This window comes from Bos grunniens, chromosome X (assembly GCF_055505025.1).
Source record: "Bos grunniens cultivar Pamir isolate PY7600 chromosome X, Bosgru_T2T1.0, whole genome shotgun sequence".
In the NCBI taxonomy this organism is placed as follows: Eukaryota; Metazoa; Chordata; class Mammalia; order Artiodactyla; family Bovidae; genus Bos; species Bos grunniens.
In genome coordinates, this window is record NC_141194.1 from 134,451,851 (window position 1) to 134,476,168 (window position 24,318).

The 24,318-nt window shown below is 39.1% G+C and overlaps 1 protein-coding gene across 1 annotated transcript in view; it reads right to left on the reverse strand.

Moving 5' to 3' along the window:
* The window catches only part of LOC147341455 (interferon regulatory factor 2-binding protein 1-like), a 41,199-nt gene that overhangs the window by 16,531 nt on the left and 350 nt on the right, over positions 1-24,318 (reverse strand). The window contains exon 2 of the mRNA XM_086387166.1: positions 23,891-24,104. Within this exon, the coding sequence (XP_086243292.1) occupies positions 23,891-24,104 (214 nt within the window). The remainder of the gene's footprint in view (positions 1-23,890; positions 24,105-24,318) is intronic.

Consider the following 24,318-nt stretch of genomic DNA (forward strand, 5'->3'; position numbering starts at 1 on the left):
TTCAGTCGCTCAGTCATGTCCAACTCTTTGCAATCCCATGCACTGCAGTATGTCAGGCTTCCCTGTCCAAGTTCCCTAAGTTCATAAGGGAAGATATCTAATAATTTATGCTTTCTCAGTGAAAGCCTTTCCCATGAATACTTTCTCCGCTCCAACTGTGGCTCTCCTCCTTTCAGTGTTGTACTCATATCTTCAAAGCATTCTTTTATTCAAGTATTTCAGTCATAAACACTATCCCTATCCTTGAGAAAATCCTGCCCCTTTCCAGAGGCAGAAAAGAATGTCTCTGATCCTGACCAAATCCTACAGTTTGAGGTTTTAATCGTGTCTTACTCTGTTCCAGCTACTGTAACAAAATAACACAGACTGGGTGGCTTATAAACAACAGAAATTCTTTGCTCACAGCTCTAAAGGCTGAAAGTCTGAGGTCAAGGTGCCAGAGTAATTGGGTGAAGGCCTTTTTCCAGGTTCCAGACCTGTCATTGTGTCCTTGCATAGCTGAAGGAGCTAGAGAGCTCAGAGGGTCCCCTTTTATAGAAGCACAAATCCCATTTATAAGGACTCTACTCTCATGACCTAATCACCTCCCAAAGACCCCGCTTCCAAATACCATCATATTGGGCATTAAGATTTCAGTATATAAATTTTGTAGGGACACGGACATCCAAACCATAGCAAGCAGTAATCCCATATTCCTCAGATGGCTTTAGCTGGATGGGAATTAGTAGTTCTTTCTGAGATTCTCAGTGATTATTTTATTTTCAGTACCTCAAGCAGTGAAAATTCTTAGCCGGATAGTTATTTTATTATTTGGCCTATTAAATGTGTACATCTCTGAAGGTAAACATTTTTTTCTTTCTTTTTGTAAGAAATAGCCCAATCTTATAACATGTTGAAGAAAAAAATATCCTATAAGCAAGATTTTGGTTCTGTCATGAAGTAAATGTCTCTCTTACAGAGCTAGGAAATAACTTTTTTGCCTGAAGTAATCAGAAAAGTGTCATACAAGTTTCTTTATTTCCTCGGGGAATGCTGCTAGCCTCAACTCAGTGTTTTTCATAAAACTGAGGAGTGGCAAGTAGAGTTCTTTGCGATCGTTCTTACCACACATCATCTCTAAAACTCAAGTACCTATAACAATAAAGAAGAATCAGCAAATCTATGTTATGCCTAATTTTACAGACCAGTTCAGTTCAGTTGCTCAGTCGTGTCCTACTCTTTGTGACCCTATGAATCACAACAGACCAGGCCTCCCTGTCCATCACCAACCCCCAGAGTCCACCCAAACCCATGTCCATTGAGTAGGTGATGCCATCCAACATCTCATCCTCTGTCATCCCCTTCTCCTCCTGCCCTCAATCTTTCCCAGCATCAGGGTCTTTTCCAATGAATCAGCTCTTCGCATCAGGTGGCCAAAGTATTGGAGTTTCAGCTTCAGCATCAGTCCTTCCAATGAACACCCAGGACTGATCTTGTTTAGGATGGATTGGTTGGATCTCCTTGCAGTCCAAGGGACTCTCAAGAGTCTTCTCCAACACCACAGTTCAAAAGCATCAACTCTTCGGTGCTCAGCTTTCTTTGTAGCCCAACTCTCACACCCATACATGACCACTGGAAAAGCCATAGCCTTGACCAGATGGACCTTTGTTGGCAAAGTAATGTCTCTGCGATGGCACACGAGCACACATGGCTGCGACAGCGCACGAGCATGGCCGAGAGGAGCTACCCCACGCCTGAGGTCAGGGGTGGCTGCCAGGAAGAGCTACCCCACCTCCAAGGTAAGGAGCAGCAGCTGCAGTTTGCTGGAGCAGCCGAGAAGAGATACCCCACATTGAAGGTAAGAGAAAACCAAGTAAGACGGTAGGCACTGAGAGAGGGCATCAGAGGACAGACAGACTGAAACCACAATCACAGACAACTAGCCAGTCTGATCACATGGACCACAGCCTTGTCTAACTCAATGAAACTAAGCCATGCCATGTGGGGCCACCCAAGAGGGAGGGGTCATGGTGGGGAGGTCTGACAGAATGTGGTCCACTGGAGAAGGGAATGGCAAACCACTTCAATATTCTTGCCTTAGGAACCATTTTACAGATAGACTCACCTAATTAAGTCCTTAGATTAACTCTAAGGACTGTTAGGGCTAGAAAGTTTTTCAAGAGATAATCAAGTCCCAAATTATCTTTAGATATAAAAATGCTGAGGCTTAATGAAGAAGTGACTTGTCCAGTTGTCTCAGCCAGAAAATTTTATATTTCACAAGCATATGCTAAATTGTAAGTCCTGAATTTACTACCAGGAGCCCATTTCATCCAAACTATATTCTCACCTCTGTTAGCTAACTGTAGAAGTGTGCTTAAATTTCTTATTTAATCAGTAAGTTGTGACTGCAACTATTTTGCAACCCCATGGACTATAGTCCGCCAGGTTCCTCTGTCCATGGGATTTCCTAGGCAAGAATACTGGAGTGGGTTGCATTTCCTTCTCCAGGGGATCTTCCCAACCCATTGATCAAAGCTATGTCTCCTGCATTGGCAGGCAGTTTCTTTACCATTGAGCCACCAGGGAAGCCCCAGTGTGCTTAAATAAACAGTTTTAAATGAATGGTCCCACAGCACTACCATAAATTACTTGACACTTAATATTTTATAGCTAAACACACATTTTCCATATTCCACATATACTTAAGGGTAAAAATGTTGAGAAGTTTTCAAGATGGACATTAAGTGAATTAAAGATATGCTGATGAGCAATGATTTTAAAAATCATCTAGAGAATGGGAAAATAATGGGAACATTTGAATTTATTACGTATTTTCATTCTATAGAATAGCGATTACCAGAAGAAAGTACAAATTTATTTCTTCCATTGTATGTGATTTAAATTTAGTTTACAGAAATTTATGCTTTAAATCTTACCTATCTGGAAACAAATACAAAATTAACCCATGAATTATATAATTATAATGAGTGCTCATTTAATACCCATGGTGACTGTGATGAAACTTAAAAATATTTAGAAAAAATAGAATTTTTATGTTTAGAATGTGATCTCAGAGCCTTGATCAATGATCAAGATAGAGAATAAAGAGGGAATAAAAGACATTCTATTCTTTAGAACAAAAGAGAACCATATGGCTATATGTTAGGAAGGTAGTCAGTTTGCCAAAGAGCTGTATTATTTGCTGAAGGAAATACCTTTTTAAGTTCATTCTTCACAACTTAAATTAATGGAGTTTATATACAAGAGCTCATAATAAATTCCATTTTGGAAGAGCAATAATTTCATGTGGCCATTTTCTTAGTATTTTTGTTATGGTAAAATATTGTTCTAAAAATATAAGCTAGGCTTAGGTGACTAAAAAGAAAAAAAAGTAGAGTAATCTTGTAAGTAGTAGGACATATCCATTGCAAATTTGAAACTGGACTTTAAAACAAACATTAAAGAAATTCATGAAATTCTAAAAAGATTAAACTCATGCAAAGGTGGTAACTGTAAAAAATAATTTTAATATACTACCTTATGAATATGTATCTTGCACTACAATCTCTCAGTCTCTCATCCTTTCTGTCTCTGTCTCTCTCCACTCTCCTTTTTTTTCTCTTTTTTTGAATATTCACTAGGTTAAACTGGGTTTTTTTAAAGGGTTTTGGCATATCTTTTTAATATCTTCACTGCTGCATGTAGGCTTCCTCTAGTTGCAGAGAGCAGCGGCTACTCTCTAGTTGCAATGCATGGGCTTCTTATTGTGGTGGCTTCTCTTGTTACAAGAACACAGATTCTAGGGCACACTGGCTTCAGTAGTTAGTGCACATGGGCTCAGAGGTTGTGGTACACAGGCTTAGTTATCCCGTGGCGTGTAGGATCTTACCAGAAAAGGGATCAAACCAGTGTCCTCTGCATTGCAAGGTGGATTCTTAACCACTGGGCCACCAGGAAAGGCTTTTATATATCTTTTTAAACTTGAAATCATTAGGGAAATTTGGTGTTTTCATGCAGTGCATTTAAACCTCAAAAAAAAATATTAGAGCTGCAAATCTATAAAGGAAAAAGAGACAAATATATGCAGTATGTAAAAAAAGTTATAAGAAAATTTGAACTTGGAAGGCATGATAGAAATAGGAAACCAATAAAAAGAAAAAGATTGGTTGATTAGAGTTAGTTCCTGAAGATTAAATGCTGTATTAGAATTATTTCATTTACATCCTTCCAACATGGTTATGTGTGTCCAAAAAAAGTAACATAGTTTGGTTTCCATGTAAGATGTATAAGGCAGAAGGACTACTGCTATCATAATTAACAAATAAGAAAATTCAGATAATCTAAAATATCATTTATTTTCTTGATCTCATCAAAGAGTTGATGACACAGGGCAAACATGGAAAATAGGGCAGAGGTCTGAATTCCAAAGAGACACAAACCTTTCCCAAAAAAAGGGACCCAGGACAGAAAGTCTATCCCCTGAGGGAGAGCAATCCTGCTCAGGGGCTGGAAATGTAGGTTGTAGGTAGAAGAGAGGGCTGACTACAAAGTAGCAGAGAGACCAACTTGTGATTATGAAAGTGTTCTAAATCTTGACTATGTTAGAGGTTGCATTATTATATGTGCTTGTCAAGATTCATAGAATTATATCTAAGAAGAGTGAGCTTTAGTACATGTAAATTATACTTCAATAAACTGAGTTTTGATAAAATGTACTAAAATAATTTTAATACTATTATAATATGAGTTGTAAAATGTTATAATAGTATTAATAATTATTTATTATTAAAATAAGAATTAAGAGGCTGAAGAGTGAAGAAAAATAAGAATGAAAAGTGAAAAGCTGGCTTAAACTAAACATTCAGAAAACTAAGGTCATGGCATCCAGTCCCATCACTTCATGGCACATAGACAAGGAAACAATGGAAACAGTGAGAGACTTTATTTGGGGGGCTCAAAAACCACTGCAGATGGTGACTGCAGCCATGAAATTAAAAGACACTTGCTCCTTGGAAGAAAAGCTATGACCAACCTAGACAGCATATTAAAAAGCAGAGACATTATTTTGCCAACAAACGTCCGTCTAGTCAAAGCTATGGTTTTTCCAGTAGTCACGTATGGATGTCAGGGTTGGACTGTAAAGAAAGCTGGGCAGCAAAGAATTGATGCTTTTGAACTGTGGTGTTGGAGAAGACTCATAAGAGTTCCTTGGATTGCAAGGAGATCCAACAAGTCAATCCTAAAGAAAGTAAGTTCTGAATATTCATTGGAAGGACTGATGCTAAAGCTGAAATTCCAATATTTTGGCCACCTGACCTGAAGAACTGACTCATTGGAAAAGACCCTGATGCTGGGAAACATTGAAGGCAGGAGGAGAAAGGGATGACAGAAGATGAGATGGTTGGATGGTATCGCCGACTCTATGGACATGAGTTTGAGTAAGCTCCAGGAGTTGGTGATGGACAGGGAAGCCCGGCATGCTGCAGTCCATGGGGTTGCAAAGAGTTGGACATGACTGAGCAACTGAACTGAACTGAAAGCTCACTCTTTTTAGATATAATTCAATGAATTTTGGCAAACACATATAATAATGCAACTTCTAACAAACTTTGAAGAGGTTTCAGCAAATACCGTGTGTGTGTATAAAATGAGTTAATTCTTAGAAATCATAAATTTTAATTTTGTTTTATATAGTAAAGAGATTGGAATATACATTCTTGATTGGGAAATTAGTTCAACTGATGTTTGATAAGCAACTTACATTAACAAAGCTGTTTACCATTTATCAAGTGCTTCCATCTCTCATTAAATACACAACTGGGATATGTTTACAACAGAGGATATTGTATTGTACCAGGATCTTAATTTTAAAAAGTGACTGAATGATGGCATAAGCTAATTCCATTGAAAGAAAAATTTAAAAACAGTTTCCTAAGAAATGACAGACACAGCGGACCATGCAGGAGCACACAAGACTTATCATATGAAGGAGTCAGTAAGTAGAGGAATTGGGATTCTGCCGTATGACTATGACGTGACTCACGATGTGACCTTATGATGTGACTAGGTGGAGACGTCTCTTATTGCAGCAGTCCCCATATTTTTTGGCATTGGGGACCGATTTTGTAGAAGACAATTTTCCATGGACTGGTGTGGGAGGGGTGGTTTCGGGGTGATTCAAACACATCCCATTTGTTGTGCACTTTATTTCTATTGGAGAAGGAATGGGCAACCCACTCCAGTCAGTATTCTTGCCTGGAAAATCCCATGGACAGAGGAGCCTGGCGAGCTATAGTCCATGAAGTCACAAAGAATTGGACATGACTGATTGACTAACACACTTATTTCTATTATCATTACATCAGCTCCACCTCAAAGTGAAGATATTAACAATTTTGGTCATTAAATCTGGCACTGTGACCTAGTGAACTTATGGAGAGGTTGGGAATAATTGATGTCAAATAGCCAATACAGAACTTAGAAACATGTTTAATACAGACAGCTGTTATTTCTACTTAAACTGAGGCTTACACACATTAAACCATTTGCTTAGAAACAGACACAAAACCAAGAGCAGAGCCACTTTTGAGACCTCTTCAACAAGTTTCAAGTTATCCGCCCCAGAGACACACATACAAATCTACATGTAATAAGAACAAGCATTTTGATAAAATTAATTTTAAAAATGCAAGTATACTAGGCACTATTTGAGATCCTGGAAATGAAATACTGAAAAAAATCTCATTTTGCATTGCAGGCAATAACTAAATTGACAATAAAGGACTCAGTTTCAGGGAACATGTAATCTTTACATTACCAACACTATGTTTGCCCCAACCAGTCTAAGAAGCTCAGATAAAAATATTCATTGTTTAAAATGCATCTAGGGACTTCCCTGGCAGTCTAGTGGGTGAAACTCAGTGCTTCCATTATGGGGTGCATGGGTTTGAATACTGGGTGGGGAACTGTGATCTCACATGCCATACAGTCAAATAAATAAAAATAAAATCCATCTATTTCAAAATCATATAGGTATCTTCTTTTTTCTATAAGAAGAGGAAATAACTTTTAGATCATTTATAATAATGACAATGACTAGTTTTTATAGTTTTTTAGTTTTTATATGCCTGGGCCAACAGGCACTCTTATAAATACTATAGTTATAATACCTCCCTTAATCCTCACAAAAATTCTCTGAGTTATATACTGTTATTTTAGGCTTTTTATAGATGTGAACCAAGAGGGATAAAATATTATTTAAATAGATATAGAGTTGAGATTTGAACCCAGGAACTCTGTATCAGTCCTTATTCTTAACTATTACATTAAATGGCAGTTATAGAATTCTCAAACAATATAAACTTGGGGTCACTGAGAATCAATACAATGAAACTTGAAAAGTAATGTCCCAAGGCAACTTAAATCTATTGTTTATTTTAGAGAAGATGAAGACATTAAGCCCCACAAAAATCTCTCAATGGGATGATAGATTGAGCACTAACAAATAGTGTGCATGCTTTGAGAGGTAATATGGCTTGGTGGAAAGAAAACAGGGCTTTGGGTAACATAAATTGTATTCCAGATTCTCATTTATTAGGTCTATGGTTTTACAAGCTACTCTAGTCAAGTGGGCCTTAGGAAGCATCACAACGAACAAAGCTAGTGGAGGTGATGGAATTGCAGTTGAGCTATTTCAAATCCTGAAAGATGATGCTGTGAAAGTGCTACACTCAATATGTCAGCAAATTTGGAACACTCAGCAGTGGCCACAGGACTGGAAAAAGTCAGTTTTCATTCCAGTCCCAAAGAAAGGCAATGCCAAAGAATGCTCAAACTACCGCGCAATTGCACTCATCTCACACGCTAGTAAAGTAATGCTGACAATTCTCCAAGCCAGGCTTCAGCAATATGTGAACCGTGAACTTCCAGGTGTTCAAGCTGGTTTTAGAAAAGGCAGAGGAACCAGAGATCAAATTGCCAACATCCGCTGGATCATCGAAAAAAGCAAGAAAGTTACAGAAAAACATCTATTTTTGCTTTATTGACTATACCAAAGCCTTTGACTGTGTGGGTCACAGTAAACTGTGGAAAATTCTGAAAGAGATGGGAATACCAGACCACCTGACCTGCCTCTTGAGAAACCTGTATGCAGGGCAGGAAGCAACAGTTAGAACTGGACATGGAACAACAGACTGGTTCCAAATAGGAAAAGGAGTACATCAAGGCTGTTTATTGTCACCCTGCTTATTTAACTTCTATGCAGAGTACATCATGAGAAACGCTGGCCTGGAAGAAGCACAAGCTGAAATCAAGATTGCCAGGAGAAATATCCATAACCTCAGATATGCAGATGACACCACCCTTATGGCAGAAAGTGAAGAAGAACTAAAGAGCCTCTTGATGAAAGTGAAAGAGGAGAGTGAAAAAGTTGGCTTAAAACTCAACATTCAGAAATCTAAGATCATGGCATTTGGTCACGTCACTTCATGGCAAATAGATGGGGAAACTGAGGGAACAGTGGCTGACTTTACTTTTGGGGGCTCCAAAATCACTGCAGATGGTGACTGCAGCCATGAAATTTAAAGACACTTACTCCTTGAAAGCAAAGTTATGACCAACCTAGACAGCACATTAAAAAGCAGAGACATTACTTTGCCAACAAAGGTCCATCTAGTCAAGGCTATGGTTTTCCAGTGGTCATGTATTGGTGTGAGAGTTGGACTACAAAGAAAGCTGAGCGCCAAAGAATTGATGCTTTTGAACTGTGGTGTTGGAGAAGACTCTTGAGAGTCCCTTGGACTGCAAGGAGATCCAACCAGTCCATCCTAAACGAGATCAGTCCTGGGTGTTCATTGGAAGGACTGATGTTGAGGCTGAAACTCCAATACTTTGGCCACCTGATGTGAAGAGCTGACTCATTGGAAAAGACCCTGACGCTGGGAAAGATTGAGGGCAGGAAGAGAAGGGGATGACAGAGGATGAGATATTGGATGGCATCACCGACTCAATGGACATAGGTTTGGGTGGTCTCCAGGAGTTGGTGATGGAGAGGAAGGTCTGGCGGGCTGGGTTTCATGGGGTCACAAAGAGTTGGACACGACTGAGCAACTGAAATGAATTGAACAGATGTCTGAGAGAGTTATATCCTCTGCTTTGCTCTTTTTTCTCAAGATTGCTTTGGCATTTGGGTTCTTTGTGGTTCGAAATAAATTTTAGTATTATTTGTCCTAGTTTTGTAAAAAATGTTCTGAATATTTTGATAAGAATTACATTAAAACTTTAGATTGCTTGGGTAGTATGGCCATGTTGCTGCTACTGCTGCTAAGTCGTTTCAGTCGTGTCCGACTCTGTGTGACCCCAGAGATGGCAGCCCACCAGGCTTCCCCGTTCCTGGGATTCTCCAGGCAAGAACACTGGAGTGGGTTGCCATTTCCTTCTCCAGTATGGCCATATTAATACTATTACTTCTTCCAGTCTAAGAGCATGAGATATCTTTTCCCTTATCACTTTTAGTTTCCTTCATCAATGTTTTATAGTTTTCAGTATATGGTTTTTTCACCTCGGTTAAGTTTATTCTTAGAGTCTTTTTTGGATGCATGTATAAATAAGATTTTTTTTTTACTTCCTCTTCCTGATATTTCATTACTAGTTCAGAGAAATGCAAAAGGTTTCTCTAAATTAATCTTGTATTGTGCAGCCTTGATGAATTTATTTATTCATTCTCATATTTTCTGGCTTCTTCATGGCTTCTAGATGGCCACCTTTTTGCTGTGTTCTCACATGCTCTTTTCTCATTGTGTGTGTGTGTGTGTGTGTATGTGTGTGCACATGTATGCACTGGAATTGTAAGAGAAAAGGAGAAAGGAGAGGAGAGGAGAAGAGACAGGGAGACACACACACACACAAAGAGGAAGCTAGGTCTTTGATGTTTCTTCTTATAAGGACACTAATCCTCTCACGAGTGTCCCAGACTTATGATCTTGTCTAATCTTACCTAACATTACCTCCCTAAATTCCCATCTCCAAATACCAAAAATTGTGAGTTAATGATTCAAAATATGAATTTTGAAGGGAAATATTCCACCCATAAAAAACCAAAAGCCAAAATCTTTTCATCACTTTTTTCTTATTTGTGTGTTAAAACATAGAGCTTTTGACATAAATATTTCAGTTGATGAACTATGACAGGATATTTTGAAGCTTGAATTATTTTAAATATATTTTTATTTACATATTTTACTTTGTGTATTGACTTCTAAAATAATTTTATTAGAATGAATCATCACTTTGAAAATCAGGATGACTCTTCAGCAGAAAACTACTTAAATGCTGTGTCTGTAGAGATTTGGAGCTCAAAATACATCAATATGGATTTTAAATCTATATGAAAACAGAATATATGGCTTTAAAAAACGTATTTATTTGGCTGTAGTTGTGGCATGTGGGATCTTTGTTGCATCACACAGGATCTTTTGTTGTGGTACACAGACTCTCTAGTCATGGCACATCAGCTCTGGAGCATATGGGTGCAGTGGTTGTGGCACAAGAGCTCTGCAGCATGTGGGATCTGAGTTCCCCCAGCAGGGATCAAACCCACATCCCCTGTACTGCAAGACAGATTCCCAACCACTGGAGCACCAGGGAAGTCCCATCTGTGTCTTAATCATTTGTTTTCCAGAGTTACAGGGTATCTACATTCCTGTTTGTATTTACTTTGGTGAGTATATATCAAGCATAAGCAGATATGTAGAATATGCCTATAGATGACCTCCATTTCCCCACATATTTAATGTAATATCTGGTTGTTTACTCTCTTTACTAGAGACTTTACATTTTCAGAGTCATTGTTGCTTGATTATTTTTCTCATCATGGAAAACTGATACATGATTTTTACTTGTTCTTCCTAAAAGTTAATTGATCTATAATACTGATATGGAGACTGACAACTGATCATAGAAATAATGGTCATTGGTCAAAATAACAAACAAATAACCTAGAAACCCAATTTTAGCAGAAACACCATTTAAAACTTTGTGGATTTTTAAATAGCTCTTAAAATAAACTATAAACACATTAATTTGAATTTGAAAACCAGTTTCTTTCCAGAAAATATGTAATTTTTCTCTTGAATCACTTTTCAACATCAGAAAGCCACTCGATGTATACCAGGCATATATTAGGATTGATTGGCTTGAAAAGTAGTTAGTTTGGTACTTTTAAATAGATGCAGTTATTTATAGAAGATGAACTTCCACTTTCCTTGTGTTATGAAAGAAGCTGAAGTGCCATTGAAAACCACTCGATGGCCTTGGATAGAAACCATCATAGGAGCAAAGCTGAGGGAAGTTGGCCTGTGACCAGTGTCTGAGCCAGTTTTGCTGCTGTTAGGAAATATCTCTTGGAAGCCAGTGATGGTAGATGCAGATGCGGTTCATTGGAAACAATCCATGGCATACTTTGATCAGTGGTTTTAAATGGTTGCTGATTTCAAAGTGCCTCCTCTCCTAAAAAAAAAAAAAAAAAAAAAAGAGATTGGTTGGCACTAAAGAGCAAGGCTACAGCTCATCCAAGAGAAGACCAAAGGGATCCACACTGAAAAGCTGCTGATGGGAGAAGATCCCTAAAAGACCTTGATCCATATTCAATCTTTTTTTTTTTTTTAGATGTCCATCAAAATATCAGATTCTCAGAATTTCAACTATGGAATGTATGATTACAATTGGAGAGAGACGGCCAGATTTCCTAAAATAAATGAATAAATAAAAAATATACCTAAAAATAAATGAATAAATAAAAGCGGAGCAGAGGAAGATGAAAAATTGCTGAGTAGACGAGGTCAGTCAGTGCTTATTTGAATTCAGGACTGAATTATATCTCATATCATTAATGTATATTCTAGGATTAGTGACATCTCATTGAGAAAGGATATCACTCTTTTTATATACAAATGTCATGAATAAATAATACAAAAGTTTACAAAGTAAGAAAATGTTCTGTGAATTTTGCTTGTGTGGCTAATAGAGATTGCAGATATGGTAAATGAGAGACTTAGAAAAAATGTTTACTTTTAAGCTACCCATATGGTTTTGCTTCTTTTAATCGATATAGACATATGAGATGGCTGATCCACGTTAAGTAGGCCACCTGGAACTGCTGAACAGTTTTACTTGCTTTTCTTTCCTTTTTCTGAACAAAGTAAATCAATAAAAATGAGCATAAAATCAGAGAAGATAGCTTCATTACCATAGTATCCAAGTTTAGAACCCAAGGAAATAGAAATACATTTTTATCTGTGTGTGTTTGTATATACATACAGTTGTCCCTTGGTATCTGTGGGGGATTCTTTCAGGACTCCCCGAGGATACCAAAATCCATGATTACTCGAGTCTCTTGCATAAAATGGTGAAGTATTTGCATATAACCTAGACACATTCTCCTGTATACATTAAATCATCTCTAAATTACTTATAATACCTAATACAATGTAAACGCTATGTAAGTATTTGTAAATACAATGTAAATGCTATGTAAATATTTGCCAGTGTACTGCAACTGAAATTTTTGTTTTTTGGAATTTTCTGGAATTTTTAAGAAGTATTTTGATCCACAGTTGATTGGATCCATGATTGTGGAACCTGTAGATAGAGCCAACTGCATGCATATATTTGTACATATATAAATGTATATATACATCATTAAATATATACATTTATATTTCCAATGTTGGAGAAAATAAATATTAAGCATTCAATTTGAGTCATAAGTGACAGCAATATGAAGCTCCTTTCAATTCCTAAAAGAGTTTTAAAATATACATTTCATAGCTATATTAACCTTATATAAGGAAGAAGGGAATTAATGGGGATGAGTTGGCAAAGGAGATGAGGAAAGTGGCAGCTGTACAATTTTAATATTTTTCAAAGTATGAAGAGGTAAACGTCACCTCATTTACTAATATCCATTTATTTATTCAGAAATATTTATTGAGTACTTAAGATATGCTGTTTACTGGTCTGGCATTGATGACACAACAACAAACAAATGGAGAATTTCCTCATTTTCATGAAGCTTAAATTTTATGAAGATAAATAAATACTGAATATTTTAATATATGTGAGATAATGACGAAGAAAGATAAGGCAGGAAAAAGGAAACAGATTGCCAATGGAAGGTATGGGAATTGGGAGTGCAAGTTTTGCGAGAGTAAATAGGAAGTCCTTTCTGAAAAGGTGACATTTGAGAAGCTACTTGAAGTGAGAGAGCAAATCCTAAAGCAATGTGAGAAAAAGTGACATAGGCAAAGAATGCATTATGTGCAATGGCCCTGAAGAGCTGGCTAGGTATATTCAAGGGATTTCAAGGAGGCTAGTGACTGGTGTCAAGTGAACAATAGAAAGAATGGTAAAAGATCAGGTAATACAGGTAGTGGAAGACCAGACTATGTAGGACACTAAACACAAAAACATAAACTTTGTGTTTTGTTCTGAGTTAATTTGTAATGCATTGGGGATTCTGTGTAAAATAGCAATATGATATGTATTTCATAGAAGCAACTTTGGCTGCTGTGTGGAGAATGGTAAATAGATGGGATAGACTTTGTTCTTTTTTTATTTTTCAAGATGGTTTTGCCTATAAAGGACCTTGAAATTTCCAGTGAATTTAAGATTAGATTCTCTGTTGCTGCAAAAAGTTCAGCTGGAATTTATATAGGAATTTAAATAAATTTTTAGATTGCTTTCAGCTGTATTGAAATATTTTTAAAAATATTTATTTATTTGCCTGCTTCAGGTCTTAGTGGTAGCATGTGGGCTCATATTTTTAGTTCTGGCATGTGAACTCCATTCATACTGTTTTACCTTTTCATACTGTTCATGGGGTTCTCAAGGCAAGAATGCTAAAGTGGTTTGCCATTCCATTCTCCAGTGGACCACATTCTGTCTGAAAAGGCAAAATGATAGGATACTTAAAGAGGAACTCCCCAGGTCAGTAGGGGCCCAACATGCTCCTGGAGATCAGTGGAGAAATAACTCCAGAAAGAATGAAGGGATGGAGCCAAAGCAAAAACAATACCCAGTTGTGGATGTGACTGGTGATAGAAGCAAGGTCCGATGCTGTAAAGAGAAATATTGCATAGGAACATGGAATGTCAGGTCCATGAATCAAGGCAAATTGGAAGTGGTCAAACAAGAGATGGCAAGAGTGAACGTTGACATTCTAGGAATCAGCAAACTAAAATGGACTGGAATGGGTGAATTTAACTCAGATGACCATTATATCTACTACAGCAGGGAGGAATCCCTCAGAAGAAATGGAGTAGCCATCATGGTCAATAAAAGAGTCTGAAATGCAGTACTTGGAGGCAATCTCAAAAAAGACAGAATGATCTCTGCTCGTTTTGAAGGCAAACCATTCAATATCACAGTAATCTAAGTCTATGCCACAACAGTAACACTGAAGAAGCTGAAGTGGAACAGTTCTATGAAGACCTACAAGACCTTTTAGAACTAACACCCAAAAAAGATGTCCTTTTGATTATAGGGGACTGGAATGCAAAAGTAGGAAGTCAGGAAACACCTGGAGTAACAGGCAAATTTGGCCTTGGAATACGGAATGAAGTAGGGCAAAGACGAATAGTTTTGCCAAGAAAATGCACTAGTCATAGCAAACACCCTCTTCCAACAATGCAAGAGAACACTCTACATATGGACATCACCAGATGGTCAACACCGAAATCATATTGATTACATTCTTTGCAGCCAAAGATGGAGAAGCTCTATACAGTCAGCAAAAACAAGACCAGGAGCTGACTGTGGCTCAGATCATGAACTCATTATTGCCAAATTCAGACTTAAAATTGCGGAAAGTAGGGAAAACCACTAGACCATTCAGGTATGACCTAAATCAAATCCCTTATGATTATACAGTGGAAGTGAGAAATAGATTTAAGGGACTAGATCTGATAGATAGAGTGCCTGATGAACTATGGACGGAGGTTCGTGACATTGTACAGGAGATGGATCAAGACCATTCCCATAGAAAAGAAATGCAAAAAAACAAAATGGCTGTCTGAGGAGGCCTTACAAATAGCTGTGAAAAGAAGAGAAGCAAAAAGCAAAGGAGAAAAGGAAAGATATAAGCATCTGAATGCAGAGTTCCAAAGAATAGCAAGAAGAGATAAGAAAGCCTTCCTCAGCGATCAATGCAAAGAAATAGAGGAAAACAACAGAATGGGAAAGACTAGAGATCTCTTCAAGAAAATTCAAGATACCAAGGGAACATTTCATGTAAAGATGGGCTCGATAAAGGACAGAAATGGTACAGACCTAACAGAAGCAGAAGATACTAAGAAGAGGTGGCAGGAATACACAGAAGAACTATACAAAAAAGATCTTCACGACCAAGATAATCACGATGGTGTGATCACTCACCTAGAGCCAGACATCCTGGAATGTGAAGTCAAGTGGGCCTTAGAAAGCATCACTACGAACAAAGCTCATGGAGGTGATGGATTTCCAGTTGAGCTATTTTAAATCCTGAAAGATGATGCTGTGAAAGTGTTGCACTCAATATGCCAGCAAATTTGGAAAACTCAGCAGTGGCCACAGGACTGGAAAAGGTCAGTTTTCATTCCAATCCCAAAGAAAGGCAGTGTCAAAGAATGTTCAAACTACTGCACAATTGCACTCATCTCATACGCTAGTAAAGTAATGCTGAAAATTTTCCAAGCCAGTCTTCGGCTATACATGAACTGTAAACTTCCAGGTGTTCAAGCTGGTTTTAGAAAAGACAGAGGAACCAGAAATAAAATTGCCAACATCCAATGGATCATCGAAGAAGCAAGAGAATTTCAGAAAAACATCTATTTCTGCTTTATTGAATATGCCAAAGCCTTTGACTGTGTGGATCACAATAAACTGTGGAAAATTCTGAAGGAGATGGGAACACCAGACCACCTGATCTGCCTCTTGAGAAATTAGTATGCAGGTCAGGAAGCAACAGTTAGAACTGGACATGGAACAACAGATTGGTTCCAAATAGGAATAGAAGTACGTCAAGGCTGTATATTGTCACCCTTCTTATTTAACTTATATGCAGAGTACATCATGAGAAACACTGGGCTGGAAGAAGCACAAGCTGGAATCAAGATTGCCAGGAGAAATATCCATAACCTCAGATATGCAGATCACACCACCCTTATGGCAGAAAGGGAAGAGGAACTAAAAAGCCTCTTGAAAAAGCTGAAAGAGGAGAATGAACAAGTTGGCTTAAAACTCAACATTCAGAAAACGAAGATCATGGCATCTGGTCCCATCACTTCATGGGAAATAGATGGGGAAACAGTGGAAACAGTGTCAGGCTTTATTTTGGGGGGCTCCAAAATCACTGCAGATGGTGACTGCAGCCATGAAATTTAAAGACACTTACTCCTTGGAAGCCAAGTTATGACCAACCTAGACAGCACATTAAAAAGCAGAGACATTACTTTGCCAACAAAGGTCTGTCTGGTCAAGGGTATGGTTTTTCCAGTGGTCATGTATGGATGTGAGATTTGGACTGTGAAGAAAGCTGAGTGCTGAAGAGTCAATGCTTTTGAACTGTGGTGTTGGAGAAGACTCTTGAGAGTCCCTTGGACTTCAAGGAGATCCAACCAGTCCATTCTGAAGGAGATCAGCCCTGGGATTTCTTTGGAAGGAATGATGCTAAAGCTGAAACTCCAGTACTTTGGCCACCTCATGCGACGTGTTGACTCATTGGAAAAGACCCTGATGCTGGGAGGGATTGGGGGCAGGAGGAGAAGGGGACAACAGAGGATGAGATGGCTGGATGGCATCACTGACTCGATGGGCATGAGTCTGAGTGAACTCCAGGAGTTGGTGATGGACAGGGAGGCCTGGCGTGCTGTGATTCATGGGGTCACAAAGAGCCGGACATGACTGAGCGACTGAACTGAACTGTGAACTCCTAGTTGCAGCATGCAGGATCTAATTCTCTGTCCAGGGGTTGAACCTGGACCTCCTGCACTGGGAGCACAGCGTCTTGGCTACTGGGCCACCAGGGAAGTCCCTTTATTGACATCTTAATAATATTAAATCTCCCAGTCCATGAACATATAATATGTTTATATTTATTTAGGACTTTGTTGTTTGTAGTGGAAAATTCTTACACTTAAACTTTTTAAAGTATCTTTTAAAAAAGATATGATTATAAATAGATTTAAAAGTTTTTTTTTCTTTCTGATTATTCATTGGTATTGTGTACAAATATAACTGATTTGTGTATATTCTTCCTGTATCCAATAGCTTTGTTGAAATTGTTTATTATATCTACTACATTGTGTGTGATCTTTAGTTTTCTATATATATGATCATTACTTCTATAAACAGACAGTTTAATTATTTATTTTTGATCTGAATCTTATTTTTCATGTTATTACTTTATGGCTTTGGCTAGAACTTCGAGTAAAATGTTGAACAGAAGTGGCAAAAGTGGACACTGTCCTTTTTTCTGACCTTAGGGGGAAATATTTCAGTCTTTCTCCATTGAATATGATGTTAGCTGTTTTTTATAGATGCCCTTTGTGAGGTTAAAAAAGTATCCTTCTATTCACAATGTTTTAAGTGTTTTTTTTACAATTTAAATGTGTAGGATCTTGTCAAATGCATTTTTTTTCTAATTTTATTTTATTTTTAAACTTTACATAATTGTATTAGTTTTGCCAAATATCAAAATGAATCCGCCACAGGTATACATGTGTTCCCCATCCCGAACCCTCCTCCCTCCTCCCTCCCCATACCATCCCCCTGGGCCGTCCCAGTGCACCAGCCCCAAGCCTCCAGCATCGTGCATTGAACCTGGACTTTTGTGTGTTTTTTGAGATGATTTTTAAATTTGTTCTGTTAATACAGTATATTACATTGATTTTGCTTTGTATGTTGAACCACACTTGCATTTCTTGGTTAATCCCAATTGTTCATGGTGTTAAGTCTTTTTCATATCCTTAATTTGGTTTGCTAGCATTTTCTTGAGGATTTTGCAATTCAACAGGATATTGGTCTTTGGTTTCCTTTTCCTATGATGGTATCAGGCAATTAGTGGCCCGGTAGAATGAATTAGGAAATATCCTGCTCGCCTCTATTTTGTGAAAGAGTTTCCAAAGGCTGTTTTTTTTTTTTTCCTTCAAACATTTGGTAGAATTAACCAGTGAAGTTGTATGGAACTGAACTAAAAAATTAACAATGTGCTTTAGAGTGAAAAACACAGAGTAAGACATTTTTCTTATTTAAAATGATACATTTTAATAAAAATGATAAATTCTGTACAATTATTAACATTTTTTACATAATACCTCTAGAATTTGGGGTTGCCTGTCCTTTACAGAGATAATGAAGTGGCATGAAATACAATTATTGACTGTAACAGAATATCACCCAATGTCTGATAAATTTTCTTTTTGCTCTCATTTTAGGGGTATTTCATATATACTGAGAAGTTGTATACAATTTTAGAGGACTAAAAGAAATGAAATAAATACCAACTCACAAAGCTGGCATTCAATATGATTTTGCTAAAAGGTTGATTTGTGACTGAACCCAGGTTCAGCTGCTTGCCACTCAAATGTCAGTAGAAAAGAAAGGTGCTTTAATCAGAAACCAGCAATCTGGGGAGAAGGTGGACTCATGTGCAAAGACCAATTTCAAAGATTCTGCTCAGCCTTGACAGTTTGTGAAATGAAAAGTGGAAGGAAGACTCTCAGTGAATCATCAAGGCAGGAGGTTGAGTTCTGCATCCTTCTCCATTGTGTGCAGATTGATTCTCTCTTCAGATGTTATCTTGTCTCCATGATTTGCCTTGTAGGATTCCTTAGTGGGGCTATTGCAGTCACTAGACAGCTAGTCGTTTAAAAAAATTTATTTACTTTTGATTGGTTGATGATTGGTTTGCAATATTGTTTTGATGTCTGTCATACATCAACATGACTTAACCCTAGGTGTACATATGTCCCCTCCAACACAGGAAACTCAAACTGGGGCTCTCTAATAATCTAGAGGGCTGGGAATGGGCAGGAGGTGGGAGGCAGATTCAAGAGCTAATCATTTTTAAACTGCTTAATTCTCTATTCTTTCATTTTATCTAGGAAAAGAATCAACAGGTTAGACAACACATGGCATGTATTCAGGAGAGCGTAAGTCCAGAGTTAGTTTCAATGGCTTAGTGATCTCATTCGTATAATTAGGCTCTTTTAAGGTTAGAGGGGAACAGAAATGGACAAACCAAAAAGGCACTTTTGGATATGCCAATAAGCTATCCAAAAAATACTCAGCATAACCTCAATTTTTCTGAAATTTCCATTTATCATGGTCTTCAATCTTATACTCACTAATCAGTCAATCAGCAACATCATTCTAGCCAGCCTACATTATTTCTACTTAAACACAAGTAATTCATGCATTTTTGCATAGAAACACATTAATTTGGTAATATACCTCTAAATGACTCAAAAAAAAAAAAATAGAGAATAGCAGTGACTGTCCCTATTCAACTAGCTTCTAAATTCTGTTAGATCTTAATAAATCTGTGAATTAATGAAAAGATATGCTAATAAATCTGTGAAATATTAAAGCCAGACATGCAAATCTTTGTTCCTGGCCCTGAAGTCATAGAAAGACGAATAATAGCTGCAGAGGGCATTAAACCATGTTTAAGAGGAAGCTGCTATTTGAGGCATGCAACAAAAGATTTACACTTACCACTTCATAATTCCTGTTCAAAACCTAATCCAAAGAGTGGAGTAAAAAGTAAATCAAAGGAATTTAAGTTTATTGCTTAATGTAAGTATTACTGTAACCAAAAGGAGGGGGCAGGCTGTTCTCTGATCAAAAGCCAATAAAGAGACAAGATTGATAGAAAGGAAAGTTTGCTTTACTTCAAATGCCAGCATGGTGGGCAGGGGAGGGGGGACTCCTATCCAAAGGCTGACTTCTCCCGCACTAACAATCTGTGGACAAGAGTTTTATAGATGGAGGGAGGGGGGTTAAGGGGTACATGCAGAAACAGTACAGTCATCTCTGACAGTCAACTTGAAATTGGTCATGTGGTGGTATGACCAACATCATCTTGATTGCTTAAGGTAGAGTTAATCTCTAGTTCGAGGGGTGGTTTGTTGCTATATCTTTGAGGCCAGTTCTCAGGACTGTGGCTACTTTTGTCATGGCTACAGTCTGGTCTTCATGTAGTTAACTTCTTCCAACTGCTGAAGATTTCAGTATCTATAAGACAGCTCAGGATATGGCTCAGAATATTATCTATAGTCCTTGAGAAGGAACTAAAGTCCTTGACTACGCTTACTGACTAAACTATTATTTGGTCTCCTTTGTTTTCCTTTGTTTCTGCATTTTCTCTGTTCTCTTATTAAAACTATTCTTTGGCTAAAGTTTTTCCACAAACAAAAGTCAGGCTGAGGATATGGTCGAGGGGTGGGCGGGCAAGGACCATAGTGTCTTGCTCTGTTTCATTAACACACTCAATTTTTTCTTCTACCGTCTATCTTTTTCCTTTCCTAACCTCTAATATAGAGGAGTGGATATAAATGTATGATGTTTTCCTTAAACTTCCCCTTTGTACCTAGCTCCATTCTGTGTTCAAACACTATGCCACAATTGCTAGAATAAACCACTTTGACTTGGTCCAACCAACCCTTAACAAAATTTGTAAACCAGGAGGTTTATTTTCATTGTCTTGTCAACTTGCTTTCTATCCTTGACTTCTCATTCAATTCTTAATTTTTTTGTCATCATGTCACCTGATTGTACCTTAAAGCTAACGAATAAAAGTTTCTGCCAATATCTGTTTGCTGTAGATAAAGCTGGAAAGTTTAAGCATTTTTGCTGCTTAAAAGTAATTTTCTATGTCTCATAAGGTATTTCACTTCAAATTAGATAAAAAATTATATGTCAGTTTCTGTGTTAAGATGTTATTTGTGATAGTAACTGAGACATATTGGCAGTTTATCAAAGAAAACACCTTTCACCAGGGGTTCTTATTTAGGGTTCACAGATCTCTTATAAAATTCAGAATGTTCATAAACCTGGGTGGTGGGAACAAATAAAATCTCCATTTTCTCTGCAAAGGCACTGATAAATAGCATTTTCTTCTATTGTAAAAATTGACAACAGTCTAACACATTATTAGGACTGGGATTGCCTCAGTGACAGAAAGATGAATATTGTTCACGTTCATTGAAGTTGTTACAGATAAATGCCACTGATGTTCATCACTTATTAAAAATTCTGATACAATAAGTCCCCTACAATACGAATCTTCAAGTTGCGAACTTTCAGATGTGAATGTATGTTTGCATGTTCAGCTATGTAACTTTGTTCACGTGTCTGGCATACATTGTTATGTACATGCATGCTCTACAAGTGGTTGGGATTTTGTGTACTGTATTATACAGCATGGTTACTGTGCAAAGAAGGAGCAGGCTAATGAAAAAATGATGAAACTGGAGGCCCACAGAAAGGATGAAGAGAGAGAAGAGGAAGAAGTAACTGAAGAATGAAAGAGAATCATGACACAGGAAATGGCAAGGGGCTTTTCTTTATCTGAGGAGACACTGTTAATTTTTGAGGTACAGGACCCAAATGTAGAATGGTTAATGAAGGTTGCAGCAGCCGTTCAGAATGCAGCCCAGTGCTACCATGTCACCTATGATGAGCAAAATGAACAACTGCCCAGTTATCATTTGCTTTTTCAAGACGGTAGATAGAATTAAATACAGCAAAGAACCAGAATCTAGGCCATGAAAATCAGGTGCCAGTGAAATTGGACCTTGGCTTCTGTCTACTATTGCTGACAATCAGTTAGCTATATCATTTCCCATCTCTTCTATGGCCTCCATTCAAAAACCCTTCTTGCCTGTTCACAAGATGCCAGCCACTGTATGCCAGCTGTTATATTATCAGTTTAGTTCAGTCGCACAGTCGTATCCACCTCTTTGTGACCCCATGGACGGTGGCATGCCAGGCTTCCGTGTCGATCACCAATTCCCAGACCTTGCTCAAACTCAGGTCCATCGAGTCGGTGATGTCATCCGACCATCTCATCCTCTGTCATCCCCTTCTCCTCCAGCCGTCGATCTTTCCCAGCATCAGGGCCTTTTCCAGGGAGTCAGTTCTTCGCATCAGGTGGCCAGAGTGTTGGAGTTTCAGCTTCAGCATCAGGCCTTCCAATGAATGTTCAGAACTTACTTCGTGTAGGACTGACTGCTTGGAGCTGCTTGCAGTCCAAGGAACTCTCACGAGTCTTCTCCAACACTCAACTGTTCAAAAGCATCAATTCTTTGCTGCCCAGCTTTCTTTACAGTCCAACCCTGACATCCGTACGTGGCCACTGGAGCAACCACAGCTTTGACTAGACAAAGCATTACTGTCTCTGCTTTCTAACATGCTCTCTAGGTTGGTCATAGCTTCTCTTCCACGGGGCAAGTGTCTTTTAATTTCATGGCTGCAGTCACCATCTGCAGTGGTTTCGGAGCCCAAGCAAATAAAGTCTCTCACTGTTTCCATTGTTTCCACATCTGTTTGCCACGAAGTGATGGGGACCGGGTGCCGTGATCTTAGTTTTCTGAGTGTTGAATTTTAAGCCAACTGTTTCACGCTCTTCTTTGACCTTCATCAGGGAGGCTCTTTGGTTCCTCCTCCCTTTCTGCCTTAAGGGCGGTGTCGTCTGCGTATCTGAGGTTATTGATATTTCTCCCGGCAGTCTTGATTCCAGCTTGTGCTTCATCCAGCCTGGCATTTCGCAAGATGTACTCTGCCTTTAAGTTAAATAAGGAGGGTGACAGTATACAGCCGTGACTTAATCCTTTCCTAATTTGGAACCAGTCCATTGTTCCACGTCCAGTTCAAACTTGCTGCTTGACCTGCATACAGATTTCTCAGGAGGCAGGGCAGGTGGTCTGGTATTCCCATCTCTTTCACAATTGTCCACAGTCTGTTGTGATCCACACAGTCAAAGGATGTAGTTACACTGTACTACTCTACTCTCCAAGGTACTGTAAAATTAAGAGTTTGCTTTGTATGCATTGCGTGAAAATTATTATACGCCGATTACGGTACAGAACTATACAGCTTGATTGTGTTAGTAGGGTATCTAGGCTAACTCTGTTGTCCTTATGAACAAGTTGGACTTACGAAATCACCCTTGGAATGGAACTCACTCTCGTATGTAGGGGGCTGACTTTAGTAGATTCACTGTTACAGGTTTTCAAGCAAGTTAGTTGCTATGTATGCATTATCATTATGTCACACCTTGGAATATTTTGATAAGGATGTCAATAAATATCTTCCATTGCCATTCCATGTATTTTATTTATGCATTTGTACATTCTTGCCCTCGCACTCTCTCTCTCTCTCTCTCTCTCTCACACACACACACACGTGCACGCGCACGCACGCACACACACACACACACACACACACACACACAAGCATGGGCGCATGCACTCAAACAAATGTGCTCTCGGGTAGAAGTCTAACACAGGCACAATGACTCCTCTCTGGTCCCCGGGAAAGCTTCCTGTGGTCGCCCGGGGACCTTCTGTGTCCTGAGGCCCGCTCCCACCCTGCCTGGCCTCAGGGCTGCACCGCCGGGCCTTTTACTCCAAGGCTGGTTAGCAATCACCTCCGAGAGAAAGTCTCCCCCGCACCGAGCCCAGGCAGCTTCCGACCGACCGAGGCTTATTCAGGCAGCCTGGTGAGCCAGGAGAGCTCCCTGAGGGTCGGCCGAGGTGGGCCTGGCCCACCACAGGTGCGTCATGGCCGTTTCCCCGACTTGGATCCTGGCGTCTCCAGGGTGACCACCCAGCAAAGTGCCTGGTGGGGGACACAGTGCATCTTGGACATTTACAGGGTTTTGTCCCCAGCTCCCAGCCAGGTTTGTGGGTGGGGTTTCCAGGCGCAGAGCTGCCACGTGCGCGTAGGGCCCCGCCCCCGCGCTCAGCGCCTGCAGCCGCGTGCCACGCCGGCTGACGTGCATTGACGTGCGTGACGTGCGTAACCCACGTAACACGTAACCCGGGGACGTATGTTTCCCAGCAGCTGCGGTCGGACCCTCGTGGCAGCTGGGGCGGCAAAAGCCGGATCCTTCCGTCCACAGGGGCCTCACCTCCAGGGTCTCCCAGCCGTACAGTGGCTCAGAGGTACTTAAATGTTTCTTTTGTTAGTTTCGCCACGCTTCTCTTGGGGTCCGCTGGTCCCCCGCTCCTGGGAAAGCTGGGGGGAGGAGTAGAGGCCGGCTCTAGTTGTCTGCGCCTGAGGCTGGCCGTGTGGGCTTGG